The 17759-nt window shown below is 38.3% G+C and overlaps 1 protein-coding gene across 1 annotated transcript in view; it reads right to left on the minus strand.

Annotated features, from left to right (window-relative positions):
* LOC308698193 (MAM domain-containing glycosylphosphatidylinositol anchor protein 2) overlaps window positions 1-17759 on the minus strand; it is a gene marked incomplete at both ends in the record, with an annotated part of 185740 nt that overhangs the window by 90748 nt on the left and 77233 nt on the right. The window contains one exon of the mRNA XM_081378113.1: window positions 3710-3906. Coding sequence (XP_081234239.1) covers window positions 3710-3906 — 197 coding nt within the window. The remainder of the gene's footprint in view (window positions 1-3709; window positions 3907-17759) is intronic.

Here is a 17759-nt window from a genome sequence, read left to right on the forward strand (position 1 = left end):
GATATCGTCCTCGCCGCTCGCCTGTCAAGATCCTGATGGGAAACCAATTGGAATAAAAATCCACAAACGAGATCAGAGAGACAGAAAGAATGAACATGTCTAACTAGGAGACGTGCGTGTGTGTGTGTGTGTGTGTGTGTGTGTGTGTGTGTGTGTGTGTGCATGTGCTGAAAAATTACTTTCATCAGACAGTTTTATCATTGAACTTTGACGTTTATGTGTTTGATTATTACACACATCCAGTATTCTGAGAAGAAAATGTTCTACATGGTTCTGTCAGTATGGGATCATTTGATGAATTTAGTTTCAGTTAATTCATTTTGTAATTCATTTTTAATTTAAATTACATTCAATGAATTAAACAGCTCGTAGACATACTTTATGAAATAACCCATTAAACATGAAAGCATTTAAGATATTTCTCTTTAGATAGAACATTTTTAAAATTAACTTTAAAATTAAGTCAAGAACCCTAGAGCTCAATATAGAACAATCTATCACTCTTTACTGTATTTTGATAGTCCACTTTAGATATTCTACTATAAGTAACTTTGCAACTACATGTCAACTAGCAGTCAATAGAATATACTGTTTACTTAATATCACTTTATTTTGACATTTTGAAGTAACTTTGCAAGTACAAGTCAACTAACCCTACTAACAGTCTACTAATACTCTAATGAGAGAGAGTTGACATGTGGTTGTAGTCACAGTTAGTATAAGTGTACTATCAAAAATAAAGGGCGTTTTGAAAGATGTACAGATAAACAATAAACATAATAATCAATAAACAGAAGATAACAACCCAGCTAACAGGAACGTTCTGGCAGAAGTTATGAATAAACTTTCCAGTAATGTTAATTAGAAGAATTATCTGCTCTATTATTTATACATCATTTGTGGAATCATTTTATTTGGATGTTTAACATTTTTTAAAATGTAACAGAATGTTTCGGAATGTTCAGAGAACATTTAAAAGTAACTTTCCCATTATGCAAAATGGAATGTTCATTTAAAAAAAAAAAAGAACATTCAGAGAACCGTGAGAAATAAAGATTTCTTCGCTGTAACGAAGCGTGGTGTGAGTGAGACTGGATCTCCAGTTCCTCCCGTGACAGACACACGATAAAGAGAAACAGAGAGACAGCACGAGTGAGCGAGACTATAGCTGTTCTCATGACATCTACAGCGAAACAACACGAGCTCCTGATGGCTCCCACTGACACACACACTCTTTTCTCACGCGTGTGAAACCATGGGATGACGTTTAGTGCCAAAGCAAATAAAAAAAGGCTTTAGACGAGCTTGATCTGTGCGCTTTCTGAGGAAGAGCTCATCACAGTCCTCACATACTGATGCTATCCTTCATTACACTGATTCCAGTCTCTTCTGCTCACCACAGCTGCGATTATTTGAATACTGTATTCAAAAATACAGAAAAAATTGTGAAATATCATTCCAATGTAAATCATCTGTTGTCTATGTGAATATACAGTAAAGTGTAATTTATTCCTGTGATCAAAGCTGAATGTTCAGCATCATTACTCCAGTCTTCAGTGTCACATGATCCTTCAGAAATCACTCTAATATGATGATTTGATGATCAAGAAACATTTATGATTATTATCAATGTTGAAAACAGTCACATTTCCGTGGAAATCGTCATACATTTTATTTTTCATGATTCTTTGATGAATGGAAAGTTCAAAAGAATAGCGTTTATTTGAAATATAATCTTTTTGCAACATTATTACAGTTTTTCTCGATTGCTTAAACACATTTCTTGAAACTATGCCTCGTATTCTCAAAACTATAAACACAAATCCATAACGTCTCACCCAATTCCCCAAACATCCTATTTTCAGGTCAAAATGAAGCTCTACACTCAAAACCATTCACTCTTGCTGAAAAAACAAACTTTGCCCTCAAACAGGACACACAAGCCCTCAAAATCACACACACTACAACATAGTCTAAGACACTGGTGCAATAAATTCAAAACATTTCCAAAACTGGTAAATTATGTTGCTTGTGGTTCCCCCCTCACAAACCTTTTCACATGATGGACACAAAAGACACAACCAGTGGATACATTGGCACATTTTTATTCATACACAGAAAACACACACACAAAAACATTTTTTTTTCCTGTTTTACTCTTTTTTTTTTACTTTTTTTTTTACTCTCTCCTCTAAATTTTTTTTTATATTTACTTGCAGTAAGATGTGTGTGACCACCATATGACAGTAAAAGAGCACACACAAACCTTATTCTAATATGGAATTGTATTGGAATGGTAAAGAGTGTTGGTCGTGACAGGAGGGCCTCCACTCATGGAGACAATATGATGGACACGTCTAAGAATGTTCCACATATGGTTGAAATACCATCATTTGCCTAGAAAGATAACATTCTGGGAGTCAAGACTATAAAGGAGAAAGGATGCCCTCCCTTCACTGTCACACTCTGTGTCACTCTGTGTGACTGTACGACTGCTGGCCTTTTCTTGCAAGAAAATAAACCTCAAAGACTATTGGAAATGTTTGTCTCTTATTCAGTGATAGAATTTTGTTTGCCACCACACCTTCCTGAAGGTTCTCGAGGCGACGGTAAAGCGACTCAAATTTGGCCTTACTCGTAGCCCAGCCTCCCTCATAGTCATACCATTGATAAAGACATGGGCAACTAGAGTGGCTTGAATTTCATCTGAGACTGCTTGTCTTCTTGTCCTTGCCCTTACTCCTCATTCTTATCCCTCTTCCTTCATGTCTTTCTGGATCCATTGTTCCAAAATGCAATAAACTGATTTGGGCCCTTTTATCTATCTATTGAAGGTTCTGATTGATGTGTGTTTAATTTTGACTCTTAGTGTTTCCACCTGGATAATTGTGTGCTAACTGAGCTGAAGCTGTGCTGACTTGAGTGAACAATTTTGAATGCTAGTGCTTTATACATGACAACATGGTATAAGCAATGAGAAATGAAGTGATTTGTGTGTAGAGTTTTGCAGTGACAGTTCAACAAATCTGACTCATGTGTCGAAACAGGGAATAGTGTTTATAGTTTAGTGAAATGGGTGTGCTTTTTGATAAATGGCGTTATGGTTTTGAAATTTTAGTTCAAAAGCCTGGTTATAGTGTTTAAGCAATCGAGAAAAACTGTAATGTCTTTACCGCCACTTTTGATGAATTTAATGCATCCCTGATGAATAAAAACATTAATTTCTTTAATATGCAGTAAAAGAAAAATCACCTAGAAATTGCTAGTAAATTTTACAAATAATTACAACCACACTGAATACAGTATTTTCTTGTAAAACTTACTCCAATAATCTTTGTTTTAATTGCAACATTATAGTCGTCTACTTTGATACTGTACAATGACCATATTCAGGTACTTCAAAGAATAGCATTTACATGAATTCATTTAGCAGATATATTACCAACATGGTACAATGTAAGAGAAATGATATTCTTCATCCATATTTTTTTCCAAGTTTCCAGGTCAGAATCTTGTTTTCCCTTTGAATTAACATTTTTCTGACCCCATTGGCAGATATTTGTTCTTGTTTTAAGCAAAAACTCATTTCTTCACGGCTTACTATCTTCACTGATTTTGCTTCTCCAGTAAACGCATCTTGATTTAAGCATGTTCACAAGCGTGTGCTGGAAAACAACAGTATGACTTTCAGCAAGGCTTACATTCTTACCTGGGTAAAGAAGGGCTCGTAGATCTCCACGCCTTTATCGGATCCTTGCGAGAGCACGTCTCGTCCTCGGTTCCAGCTGTAGCGGATGGGCGGGTTTGAGTTGGCCACGCATCGCAGGAACACCGTCCGCTCGTAGTAGAACTGCTCTTTCGCTTCCCCAATGCTCTGATGAACCGTCACCACGGGCTCGTCCAGATCTGAAGAAACACGACAGCGTCTCAATACATCTCATTTCATTTTGCATTAATTTTTTATTTCGAACAACAAAAGATCCAAATAAAAGAAAATGTAAAAATACAATAAGTATGTTGCAACATACCGAAAGAAAAAAACAATTATTTCAATATGTTCGAAAAGGAGCGGGATAAAGCTTATTATTTCTGCCACTAAAATCTGTGTAAATATTTGTTTCTGGTGCGTGTGTGACACTTGACACACTTTTTCCCATCGCATATTTTAGCAAGCATCATAAATTAGGTATCAGTCGAAAGATTAAACCCTGTAGTCAATAATCGTATCCCTTAAAACTCATCTTTGATCACCAAACGGACATATTTTTGTGTAACTCGACACCCTTGCCTCATTTAGTATTCGCGGTGCAATGAATATGCAAATGAGCCCCACCTCCACTCACTCACTCAGCTCAGAGATCCACTGGTTGACGATCACACGTTGATCTGATTGGTTACAAGGTAGTTTGTGACGTCAGAAACACCAGCGATTTCAAAGCGTGTTTTTGAGACTGTCTTTGGTTCACTGCAGTTTTAAGGAGGAAATACTCAGCAATGCTGTCGACTTATGAATTTACACATGGTTTGTCTTAAAGCAGATTAAAAACACCACATAGACACATAAACAAGCTGTATTTCCACCACAGCACCAGTTCTGTATGCTCGTGAATCTGCTCGACTAGCAACAGAAGATAAAGATTTCCTCCGCTGTCACAGAGAGAGTGAAATACTGCGACTGACGAAATCACTCAACACTTTCATCGGCTTTTCCAAGAGGAGAAAGAGCATCATTTCAGGTGCTGCCGGTTTCGCTCTATTTATACGTTCCTCTGGAGGACAGATTGACATCGTTGATCAATGACCTGACAGAGCGATCCTTCACGCGAGGGACACTGAACACACACCAGCTGGACCTCCAGTGTCCTCCACACACACACTTATGACAGCATCAGATTTAGCACACGCTTATTCCCACCGGACAGAGGTTCACACTTAGTGTTCTTGAGGCTTAAAGGAAATTTCAGGTAAATTTAGTTGAAGTTGAGATGTTTCTTCTAGTATATCCAGTAGTGGCCAAAAATGATGACCCTAGTAGTTTGATTAAAGCATCAAAATATGAGGAAAATATTTTAGAAACCTTATATTTTTGTTTGTCTTTTGTCCTTTGATTTACATTACAGTTTTTTTCCAATTGCTAACACATTTTGCAAACTAGGCTGCTTTTATCAAAATACTTAACACAATTCACAAAACCACACACCCAAACTGCAAAATACCTCATATAAATCAAACTTTTGCACGAAATGGCACACACTTCATTCATATAAGCAGATTTTTGTCTAACCAACTACACACTGTTGGGCGTAATGAAGAGCACTCTCATCTTTACGGCCCTATTTTAACGATCTGAAATGCAAGTATCAAGCGCGAAATGCTTTGTGGGCGGATCTCGGGCGCTGTTGCTATTATACCGGCGGGATAAATGACTCTTGCGTCCGACGCAAATCTAAAATGTGTTGGTCTGAAGTCGCTTCATTATTCATAGGTGTGGTTTGGGCGTAACGTGAAATAAACCAATCAGAGCGTCATCTCACATTCCCTTTAAGAGCAGGCGTGCTTGTTCCATGGCGGATTGCTATTATAACGGTGGATTTGCCAGGAGCGGTTCACAGCCGAGGAGACCGACGTTCTCGTCAGGGCCGTAAAACACAGAGAAGTGACATTGGGGATGGAGAAACACACCCAGATTAGCTTCGGTTAAACAGGCGTATGATAATTATGGTAAATGTGTAAGCTAGATTTATGCCTATTTTTCACATCTTCATGGACACCACAATGATTTCCCTCATGTGTTAATATTTTTCCTTGTAATAATGAATGGTTTGAACAAAAATGAGAACTGCTGCGTCTGTGTAGATGAGAGAAGCAAAGTGTGTGTGTGATGAGTCAATAGTGATATATATATATATATAATATAGTCAAACAATAAGAGTCTAGATCTGCGGCATTCAGCTCAATGACTGCAGACTGAAGAATATGAGGACAATATGAGGAGAATCTGATGAGAAACGTTGCTGAGATCTGTAGAGGAGCCGAGCCTCAGCTTTTTTACGCTCTCTAATTTTTCACATTTCTGTCTAGGAGAAATTATTGAGATATTAAAGAGACTGTACGCGTGATTCTTCTTTGAGATGAGTGTTTAACACAGCGCAGAATTGGACAGATTTACTGGTTTCTCACGGAAATGTTCTCATGCGTGAAATCCAAATGACACTTATAGTAAATCTAATGTCATTTCACTTGCTATTAATACTTTAAAGACATGCATTTGCATAACCGGGTGAGTTCATTAGTGTGAAGTGCAATATTTTCATCATGAACTCCAGCGAGTTTGACCAGCAAATGCCAGATATCATGGATCTGAATCAAAACTGAATACAGCTGACCTTTTCATCCCATAACGACACTAATAACATCCTCTACTTACACCATTAAGAAATACTGAACAGATTTTAGTGTCTCCTCTGGCTCGCCGAAGACCCGAACGTAATCAGCGAGTGGACGCTGCCACCCTGAATGCTGATTCCTCAGTTTCATTAAGACATGTTCTGCACCGCAGGCCCTTAATCAAAATCTAGAGGCGGTCAATAATTCATCCAGGATCCATTATCTCAACGCAGGTAGGAGCAATTACCTTCACGAAGACAGCTACATGCACACAATGAAGCCATTGAGTCGGGGCGTTTTGGCAGGGTAGATTGTTTTAAATAAATACACTGATTCATTACAGCGATGTGGAGCTTGTCTGCCATTTTTGTTTCAGTTGGAATGAAGGTTTGTTTGCTTATGCAACTAGATTTGAGAGTTAGGCTTCTGCATCGTTCACTGCGACTCCTGAATCTCACATGCAGTCACTGTTTTGAGGTCTAAAATTTAAAAGTTTAGCATTTTATTTCCAGTATTGCTATTGTACAAAATTAATAATAGAGACATGCATGTTTAAATATATAATTATCAGCTGTATTCAAAGTCAGCCACATGTGGTTTTTGACCATTGAAAATGGGTAAAATTCAACAATTTACTCATGGAGTCACATTGAGATCCTCATATCTCTGGGATTGAATCATATTAGGCCTTAAAAATGGAGATGCCAAGAGAAAAGTTTGTTGAAAACCAGAATCTAAAAGCATATTATGATATATTTAATACTTCTTGAGTTAGAGGCATGCAAACTTTGGAAAAAGAACATGTTTGGCTCTCAGGTACATAGAAGAGGGAAACAAGATACATTTCTAGTTTTGACATTATTATTTTTTCTTTAGACATTCCTCTTTAAAAGAAAAAAAGTAGCAGTGGTATGGTAAGTGACTCACATTTGGTTTTTAACCACTGAAAATGTGAACAATTTACTCATGAAGCCAGATTGAGATCCTCATATCTCTGGAACTGAACCATATTGGGCATCAACATTGGAGATACAAAGAGAATAGTTTGCTGAAAACCAGAATCTAAAAGCATATTAAGATATCTTTAATACTTTTTGAGTTACAGGCATGCAAACTTTGGAAAAAGAACATGATTGACTCAGGAACATAGAAGAGGGAGAACGAGATACGTTTCTAATTTCAACATTATTTGTTCTTCAAACATTCCTCTTTAAACGAAAAAAGTGTAAGCTGTATATGCAAAGTCACACTGAAAATGGGTAAAATTCAACAATTTACTCATGGAGTCACATTGAGATCCTCATATCTCTGGGATTGAATCATATTAGACCTTAACAATGGAGATGCCAAGAGGAAAGTTTGTTGAAAACCAGAATCTAAAAGCATATTAAGATATCTTTAATACTTCTTGAGTTACAGGCGCCCAAACTTTGGAAAACAAATATATTTGTCACTCAGGTCCGTTCTAAAGCAAATGTTTTGACAGAGGGAAACATTTCATACATACATTTCTAGTTTTAACATTATTTGTTCTTCAAACATTCCTCTTTTAAAGATAAAAAGTAGCAGTGCTATGGAAAGTGACCCACATTTGGTTTTTCACCACTGAAAATATGAACAATTTATTCATGGAGCCACAGTGAGATCCTCATATCACTGGAATTGATCCATATTGGGCATTACAATTGGGGATACCGAGAGAAATGTTTGTTAAGAACCAAAATCTGAAAGGATGTTGAGATATTAATCCTTCTTGAGTTACAGCCATGCAAACTTTTTTTTTTAAAAAAGTGCTTTTTTACATTTTTGAACTGTTACCATTGGCATTTAATGCAACAAGTATTGTGTAAGTCAGCAGATTTCACTAACAAACCTACCTACCTATGTGTAAAAATAAAATAATGAAATCTTTCTAAAGTAATTGTTCCCCTCCTGTAATTTGGCTCTAAATTAAAATTTAAATTTTGACCCCCTCTACAACAAAATAGTGGATTACTCCATCAATATTCATCCATGGCATTTAATTGTTTGGCTTTTTTCTCCCTATAATGGAAGCTAGCTGATTTTTCCTCTCAAAGCCGCTATTTTTACACAGAAAACAGGCGCACAAATGTCAGCCGGGTCTCCGGTGTCGCGTGTAATCCAGTCAGGACACTGATTAGTGTTGCCCGGTCGGGGTGAATTTAATTCCAGCGCTGTAACCGACAGCTTGATAGGCCTGATGGGGTTTTCTCTATAATGACGCCCTATAGATTACAGCAGGAGATCGCTGTGCGTTTGATTAAACTCACAGTCTGCGCCGTCGAGTTGTGATGGCATCTAACCGAGAGATAGAGTGAAGAGAAACACTTGATTCTTACCCTCCGCAAGCTTAATAAAGCCTTGTGCTGCTTTATTAAAGTTTTCAAACCTTTAACATGGATTAAACTCAACATTTCTTTGTCTGCAGTTTTGGTCCTCCATATACTTTTTTAAATTAATGCTTTTTTTCATCAAGGATGCATTAAATTGATCAAAAGTGATATTAAGGGCATTTATAATGTTGCAAAGAATTCTATTACTATTAATGCTGTTCTTTTGAACTTTCTATCTTCAAAGAATCCTGAAAAATATAATGTATGACAGTTTTCACAGTAATGATGCTGAAAGTTCAGCTTTGATCGCAGGAATAAATTACATTTTACTATATATTCACATAGAAAACAGCTGATTTACACTGGAATAATATTTCACAATTTTTACTGTATTTTTGATCAAATAAATGCAACCTTGCTGAGCAGAAGACACTTGACACTACTTAACACAACAGCAACAGTTAAAACATGACAGAAAACCCCAAGTGGTCCCACACAGTACATGTACAGTACATCTCTCTCCGGTCATTGTGTCATCAGGCCATCCTCACGGTCCAGATCAGGCTGATCGTTTCCTCAACACTTTTTATCTTATACAGACAGTAGCTGTTGTGCATGATGAGACATGTTTACATCTGCAGCTGTAGAATAAAACACAAATCTGCTTTGCATTGCAGGTAATTGCATGGCATCAAAACAGCCACGCTGTAGCAAAAGGTTGATGATATTTTGTTTGAAATTCATCATATTCTTAAGCCGGTGCACAAATTTACATATTTATCCATGTTTGCTCCCAGGGCCCAATTCACACTGCAGAAGATGCACATCAGCAGAAAGCATGTACTCATTATCTTAAAGCCACTTAACACTGCACTGTAAAAAAAAAAAAAAAAACGGTAAAATTTATGGTAAAAAGAATTGGCAGTTTGCTTTCCAGAATTTTACCTTAAAAAATTGTATAGCAATGTTTTAAGTTTTATGGATTGAATTTATGTTTACAGTAAAAATCAAGCTGTTTTCGTGTGTGTGTCTTTAAATGCAAATGAGCTGCTGGTCCCCACCCCCTTTCCAGAAAAGGGCGGAGCCTTTACAGCTCGTGCCTCGGATGGAAACAACAAAACAAGAAATGTGCAGAAAAACTGAGTAAGAACATGGTAATTAACAGTGTTGAGCTATATGATGAGTAAACAGCAGTGATGGAAGATTACGCACCATGTCCATCTAAAACAGCCTTACTCATTAACTTAGTGTAGGTTTTACAGATTGAACTTGTTTTTACAATAAAAAAAACCTGTGTATCTTTAAATGCAAATGAGCTGCTGGTCCCGCCCCCTTTTCAGGAAAAGTGCGGAACCTTTACAGCTCGTGCCTCGGATGGCAACAACAAAACAGGGCAAACATCATAGGGCCGTTTTCAGAAATGTATAGAAAAACTGAGTAAGAACATGGTAATTTACAGTTTTGAACTATAGTAATGATGAGTAAACAGCAGTGAGGGAAGAATCAGCGGCTGTTTGATGAAATCATAGATAAGACTAAGAAACTCAGATGGTTTAAGGGTAAAAAAGGCTTTTACCTGAAGCTAAACCACTAACTTTCTCATCGCCACGTCCATCTTAAACAGCCTGTGGTCTCGCCTGTACAGAGAAGGAGAACAGGTTTGATCTTTTCCCCCCCGCTGAGCTCAAACACACACTCGATGGATGATTGCACATATCAGGAGTGGATGCTGAAACCCTGACCCTCGCAGGCGTGAGATGAAGTGTCCGGACGACCCGGATACTGCGCTGGGATCAGTTTTCAGATGAAAGCTGCTTTTGCCAAGACAGAACTCGGCTTAGAATGCATTAAAACGCAGCGCACAAACCGAACTCCCTCGACTGCAATTATGCATTCAGCAAAACTCAATCGATGGATCCTCTCCATCTCAAACCGCAGGCTTTTACAACACGCTGCCATGCTATAACTGTCAAATGCACTTCATTAAAAAAAAATATATGGAAGCCACGCTCATTATTGTAAGCTTTCCTGGTCCATTATTCATGAATGTGAATCTACTGTATGGACTTCGGTTGAGAAGGGCTCTTGTAAACAAATGCAACTCTGCAGTCAAGAAACGGTTCATTTCTGAGACTGATTATACACTGCGAAAAAATGATGTTCTTCCACAGTATTTCAGCACAAATATCTAAACACTCTGAAATCAGGATACATTTACTGGAGAAGCACAATGACTGAAGATGTTAAGTCAAACATGTATCATAATGAAGTGAGTTTGTGCTGGAAATAAGAACAAATGTCTTTCATGAGGTCAGAAAAATTATCTTAATTCAAAAGGGAGACAAGTTTATTTTCTGACTCCACTGACAAATATTTGTTCTTATTTTCAGCACAAATTCATTTTTCAGACTCAATATCTTCAGTCATTTTGCTTCTCCAGTAAATGCATCTTGATTTAAGAATGTTTAAATGTTTGTGCTGAAAAACGAGACAGAAACACTGAGGAAGAACATCATTTATTTTTGTACTGAGAAGCATCGCCACATTAAAGATTATGGGCCCTATTTTAACGATCTGAAACGCAAGTATCAAAAGCGAAACGCAAGTAACTTTGTGGTCGGATCTCGGAAATGTGTTGGTCTGAAGTCGCTTCATTACTCATAGGTGTGGTTTGGGCGTAACGTGAAATAAACCAATCAGAGCGACATCTCACATTCCCTTTAAGAGCAGGCGTGCTTGTTCCATGGCGGATTGCTATTATAACGGCGGGTTTGCCAGGAGCGGTTCACAGCCGAGGAGACCGACGTTCTCATCAGGGCCGTAAAACACAGAGAAGTGACATTGGGGACGGAGAAACACACACAGATTAGCTTCGGTTAAACAGGCGTATGATCATTTGGGTAAATGTGTAAGCTAGATTTATGCCTATTTTTAACATCTTCATGGACACAACAATGATTTCCCTCGTGTGGAATATTGTTTCTTATAATAATGTATGATTTTCTAGAAATGTGAACTGCTGCTTCTGTGTGATGAGAGAATCAAAGTGTATGTGTGTTGTGCTCACGCTACATTATGGCCAAGCATGCGCCCTTAAAATAGCATCTGAATAAAGGCCCTTTCACACCGGATGCGTAACGAAAAAGCGAAACGAAAAAGCGAATAGTTTGTGTGTGAATAGTTCATGTCAAAACCATTCACATCAGCTGCAACGCGAATTTGTGACGTCTGTGACGTTCAGAGAGCTTCAACATTCCAAAATTTTCGTGCGAATCGCGCAGACAGTTGACATGGACACTTCATCATCATCATCCAGTGAAGACGAGCTTTTCATTTTCTTTAAAAGACAGAAAAGAAGGTTTTTTTGTGTGTCTTCAACTAAACACAGTGCGTTTTGTAATGTCACTACACATAACATGTAACACACGAAGTAAGTTCAAATCATTCGACTAGAAACTGTAGATATCACACAAAGAATGTATAGTATACTAAAAGCAGCCCTAAATAATCTCACTACATTTTGTTACATGTTCAAAGTAAACACGGTCTCTGTCTCTATCTTTGACGATAATAGTGTTAGCTTTATATCTCAAATGTAGTTTAGCCTGCTAGCCTACACAGCAGGACGTAGTTTGTGGGGGGGTTGGGGGGGAGATAACCCCCCCCAATATTTAAATCTATGCATTACAACCCCCCCCCCCAATATTTATACCATGATCACATGAAAAATATGCAGACCCAAACTTCAACCCCCCCCAATGTTCAAACCAAATCTACGCCCTTGAGCACAGGACTATACAACGACTGAAACTATCACACAACACACTCACAGTCGAGATAACCGAGTTGGTTGGCAATGCTACGCCACACATCGTCTTTCAAATCGTTGTCCTTGTAGTATATGATTGGCTGAAGCCGTTTCTGTCGCCGCAAAAGTAAAAAAAAATCGACACTGAGCGGAAAAAATAAAAGTTGTTTTTACGCCGCAGCACATTCGCGTTCGGTGTGGAAGCGCTCATTACACAAATAGCTGATCAAAAAATAAAACCTTTGCGCGAATTATTCGTGCGTCAAAATCGCGTCCAGTATGAAAGGGCCTTAACATGCGCAATGCGCCACTGACTTTAGACGAGGTTTCTCCTGGTCAGTGGCGTAATTGTTTTCTGAAACTGCAAAATAGCACCAGGGAACGTTTGCGCCGGAACACGCCTCCTCTTTTCGCTGAACCGCCCCCGGGAGCGCAAGTTCATTCCCTAATTTACCGACGTGTGTCTGTGGAGGGAAAAGTCCGCTGTGCGCGGGTGAGAAATAGGAATGAAACATACGTCGGCGTACAAAGTCAATTGCGCTGGGTGTGAGATAGAGCCCCAATGACTGAATGCATCCCTCATTATTAGTTTTAAAAGTGCAGTGTGTAATTTTTAGCGGCATCTAGTGGTGAGGTTGTGAATTGCTCCAAACAGAAGTTACGGTGGCCGACAGGAAGTGATGTCGTTGTCTGAGACAGCAGAGAGCAGCAGTTAAACAATGAGGTTTCTTTACAAAGATAAATTAAGAAAGTATGTTTACTTAATTATTCAGTAAAATGATGTTATTGCGAATATTATTGTTGTTCATCATTGTGTCAGTGTTTTATTCGCTGACTTTAGCTAGCGTGAAGAACAACACAGTGACGAAACGCGTTTGTCCGTTCAGGGCTCCTGTAGAAACATGTGGATGTAAGCGGACTCGCGGTGTGTGTAGAGAGAAATGCCTCATTCTAAGCTAATAAACACATAACGGTTCATTATGTAAGGTCTTTATACACCACTGAAAACAGTGTTATGTATATGATATTGCATTTCTGTCAACAGATCCTCCTAAATATTACACACTGCACCATTAAATTCAATCAACGCCCACAAATAAATCTTTATGGTTCTGTTTGCTTCGGTTAGTTAGTTCCAATCACTAACATTAGTAATGCTAATGCTTGATTTAGTAGGCGTGAGTAATTAGTGTGAATTATTAATAATGCACATGCCGAGGGATGTGTACTTTAGTTTGAAATCGACCATATATCAGGTGAAGTGTGAAGTGAGACCTGGACTGATCACTTAGTGTTTTTAATCTGCTTTAAGACAAACCATGTGTAAACTCATAAGTCGACAGCATTGCTGAGTATTTCCTCCTTAAAACTGCAGTGAACCAAAGACAGTCTCAAAAACACGCTTTGAAATCGCTGGTGTTTCTGACGTCACAAACTACCTTGTAACCAATCAGATCAACGTGTGATCGTCAACCAGTGGATCTCTGAGCTGAGGGAGTGAGTGGAGGCGGGGCTCATTTGCATATTCATAGAACCGCGCATACCAAATGAGGCAAGGGTGTCGAGTTACCAGAGGTGGAAAGTAACTAATTTCAATTAGTCGATTTTTTCAACTCTCTGGATTATATCGTGGTACTTTTAATTTTACTTGAATAGAATAAAAATAAAGTATTCAACTTTGCTACATTTATTTTGCACCAAAAGTAGGGGAGATGACATTTGACAGACACAAAAAAAGGAGTATTTCATTTAACAAGTTAACCATATCCCACTTATTATTTTTATTTTTTTACTGGCACTTTTTTATTCACAAAAGCCGCTTTCCGACCAGAGGAACCTTTTCACAGTTCCTAGAACTATTGGCTAAAGTACCCGGATGTCGGCGTGTTCACACCGCAGGAACTAGGAACGATTTTAGTTCTAGGAACTCCATTTGGAGGAACTAATTTAGGTCCTACTTCAGAGTCGGTCTAAACAAATATTATAAGGAAACATGGAATTAGTTTCCATTGTTATGCTGATGACACTCAACTATATATTTCATCACGGCCGGATGAAAACGCTAAATTATCCAAATTGACAGAGTGTGTTAAAGATATAAAAGATTGGATGACGCACAATTTTCTTTTATTAAATCCAGATAAGACAGAGGTAATACTTATCGGTTCAAAAAACCGCCCACAAAACCTCTTACAATACAACTTTAACATAGTAGGGTGTCCTGTTACTTTATCCTCTACAGTAAAAGACCTGGGTGTTATATTAGATTGTAACTTGTCTTTTGAAAATCATATTTCATATGTTACAAAAACAGCCTTTTTTCACCTTAGAAATATTGCTAAATTACGTAACATGCTATCTGTTTCTGATGCAGAAAAGCTAGTTCATGCATTCATGACCTCGAGACTAGATTACTGTAATGCTTTATTAGCTGGTTGTCCTGCATCCTCAATAAACAAGCTACAGTTAGTCCAAAATGCCGCCGCTAGAGTTCTTACTAGATCAAGAAAGTTTGACCATATAACACCAATTTTATCATCACTACATTGGTTACCTATAAAGTCCCGTATTAATTACAAGGTATTGCTACTGACTTATAAAGCCCTAAACGGCTTAGCTCCAGTCTATTTAACGGATCTTCTATCGCCCTATAATCCATCGCGCTCTTTAAGATCACTAAATTCGAGGCTTTTGGTCATACCTAGGGTATCTAGGTCCACCAAAGGAGGGAGAGCATTTTCACATTTAGCACCAAAACTCTGGAATAGTCTTCCTGATACTGTTCGTTGCTCAGATTCGCTCTCCCAGTTTAAAACTAGATTAAAGACGCATCTCTTCAGCCAGGCATTCATATAATATTTTAATCTTACAGTTAAATCCGGTCTCTACTTCATAAACGCCAGAGGAGAACTGGCCCCCGACTGAGCCTGGGTTCTCCCAAGGTTTTTTTTTCTCCATTAGTTCACCTGATGGAGTTTTTCGGTTCCTTGCCACTGTTGCCATTGGCTTGCTCAGTTGGGGATACTTAATTTGATTAATCGATTCAACAGTGCTATTGATCTGCATTACCAAACGTGGATGTTTTACACCAGAAACAAACACTGATGTACTATTTTATTTAATACTGTGAAGCTGCTTTGATACAATCTGTATTGTGAAAAGCGCTATATAAATAAAGTTGACTTGACTTGACTTAAACCAGCACTATAGGAACTACCCGTGACGTTAGTGTACGCTAATGACCGAACGCACGCGGAACACCAGCACCCGCCATTTTTAAAACAGCTAGAATGTAAACACACAGATTATAGCCTATATATTTACTCCAGAAACTAACTATACAAACATGGAAAACAGTGATAGATGGGTCTCTAAACCTTTATGCTGAGGAGAAAATCCAACGCAACTTTGAGGGGACCAATGCAAACATGATTATGTTTATCTGCCCAGCTAGCAACACTGGACATCAACCACAAGGCATAGGCTAAAACCTTTTTTCATATACTGTCATCTTTCTATAACAGTTCTATCTAATAAGATATTAAACAGTACTGTTAGACAGATTGCTAACTAATAAACACAGAGAATGCGAGCATTGTTTGCTCTGGCGTCTCAGCGCCGCCAAAATAAAAGTCACCGTGCTTGCGTCACTCCCTTACCCCTCCTACCAGTTCCTATGGCCACTTGGCCAGTGCGAACGCAAACAGCAAAACCCAGTTTGGGGGAGAGTAGTTCTTAGAACTGTTTAGAAGTGGACAGTTCCTGAAACTAAGTTCCTGTAACTACTTGGTCGGAAAGCGGCTAATGTTGTAAATCTCTCTTTTTTTTAATCAGACCTCTCACTTAACCTTCTTTGCTTTCAATTATGAAATGATTCTAATGAAAACTTTCAAATGATCTTACCTGGACTTACTTTTCAAAATTAGTAATAAAACAATTGCTCTTGACAACAGGGAAAGGAAGTATGTTTGCTTAGCATACCGTCAAACACTCCAAAATCACAAAACATGTCCGTTGTGTTTGAAATTACTTCTGTGGTTTCATGTTGCTTCTTGTGGGAATATATTATTTTATTAAATTCTATCATACAGGCTATGTTGATTAGCATTGCATTAAAAGGATAGTTCACCCAAAAATGAAAATTAGCCCATGATTTGAATCAGGACTGGATGAAACAGATCTGACATGAGAGTGTTTAGCGCTCCATATCGCTATCATCTGCCCATTTTGGGTAAAAATAGAAAAATAATACTGAAGTACTTTATAACGTAGTTACTTGAGTAGTTTTTAAGCAAACTACTTATTTACTCTTACTTGAGTCAAATAATTTTTCAGTACTTCTACTTGTACGCACCCACCGCTAGCCTAGCTTAGCACAAACACTGGCGGTAAATGGCTCCAGCTAGCATACTGCTCCCAATAAGTGACAAAATAACGCCAGCATTTTCCTATTTCCATGTTGTGATGTGTATAGTCACAGCATGTACGAATAACAAGGTGTGGCGAGGGGGGCGTGGTTTTGCGAAGTCTGTAGCAGGAGAGAAAGGAGGGGGCCGATCGGTGAGTAAGTAGGTCAAGTGCAAAATGATGAACACCTGTGTCTGATTGCAGTGATTGGTGTGGAGAGACCGGATATAAGCCAGCATGCGGGAGGAGATGAGAGAGAGAGTTGGACTGGAACCTCACCTGTACGCTGTGTTTTGTGGAAGCTGTGATTGTTATTTGTCCCGTTTTGTTATTGCTGTGCGTGGCACGGTGAATGCGCTACGTGCGCCCTTTTTGTTTATTTGTTTCTTTTGTTAAATAAAAGTGAGTGTTTCAGTCACGCCGACCCCTGTCTTCTTCCTTCCTTGCAATATAATATTGAACCCCGTTACACAAGGTCACATGAGACACAGCCATCTTCTAACCGTAGACACACTGGGAACTATTCTCAGAAGGCGAAGCACTGCTACTTCTGCAACATTCAAGGGTAAATATAAATGGTACATCAGTGAATATCAGGAAGAAATAATTAATTATGTTATGCATAATGAAAATGAAGCCTATTTTATCATTAAAATCTGAGAAATTGAATAATAGAAGCAAGTACAACAATGTATGATTAAAACTGCACATAACGAATATTCAATTTATATCACATTATATATGTTTTATTTGCATTGCAGCAATGAGAATTTGAGGAGGAGGAGGGGGGGGGGGGGTATGTG

Source organism: Scardinius erythrophthalmus, assembly GCF_964197995.2.
Source record: "Scardinius erythrophthalmus genome assembly, chromosome: 11".
NCBI classification, from domain to species: Eukaryota; Metazoa; Chordata; class Actinopteri; order Cypriniformes; family Leuciscidae; genus Scardinius; species Scardinius erythrophthalmus.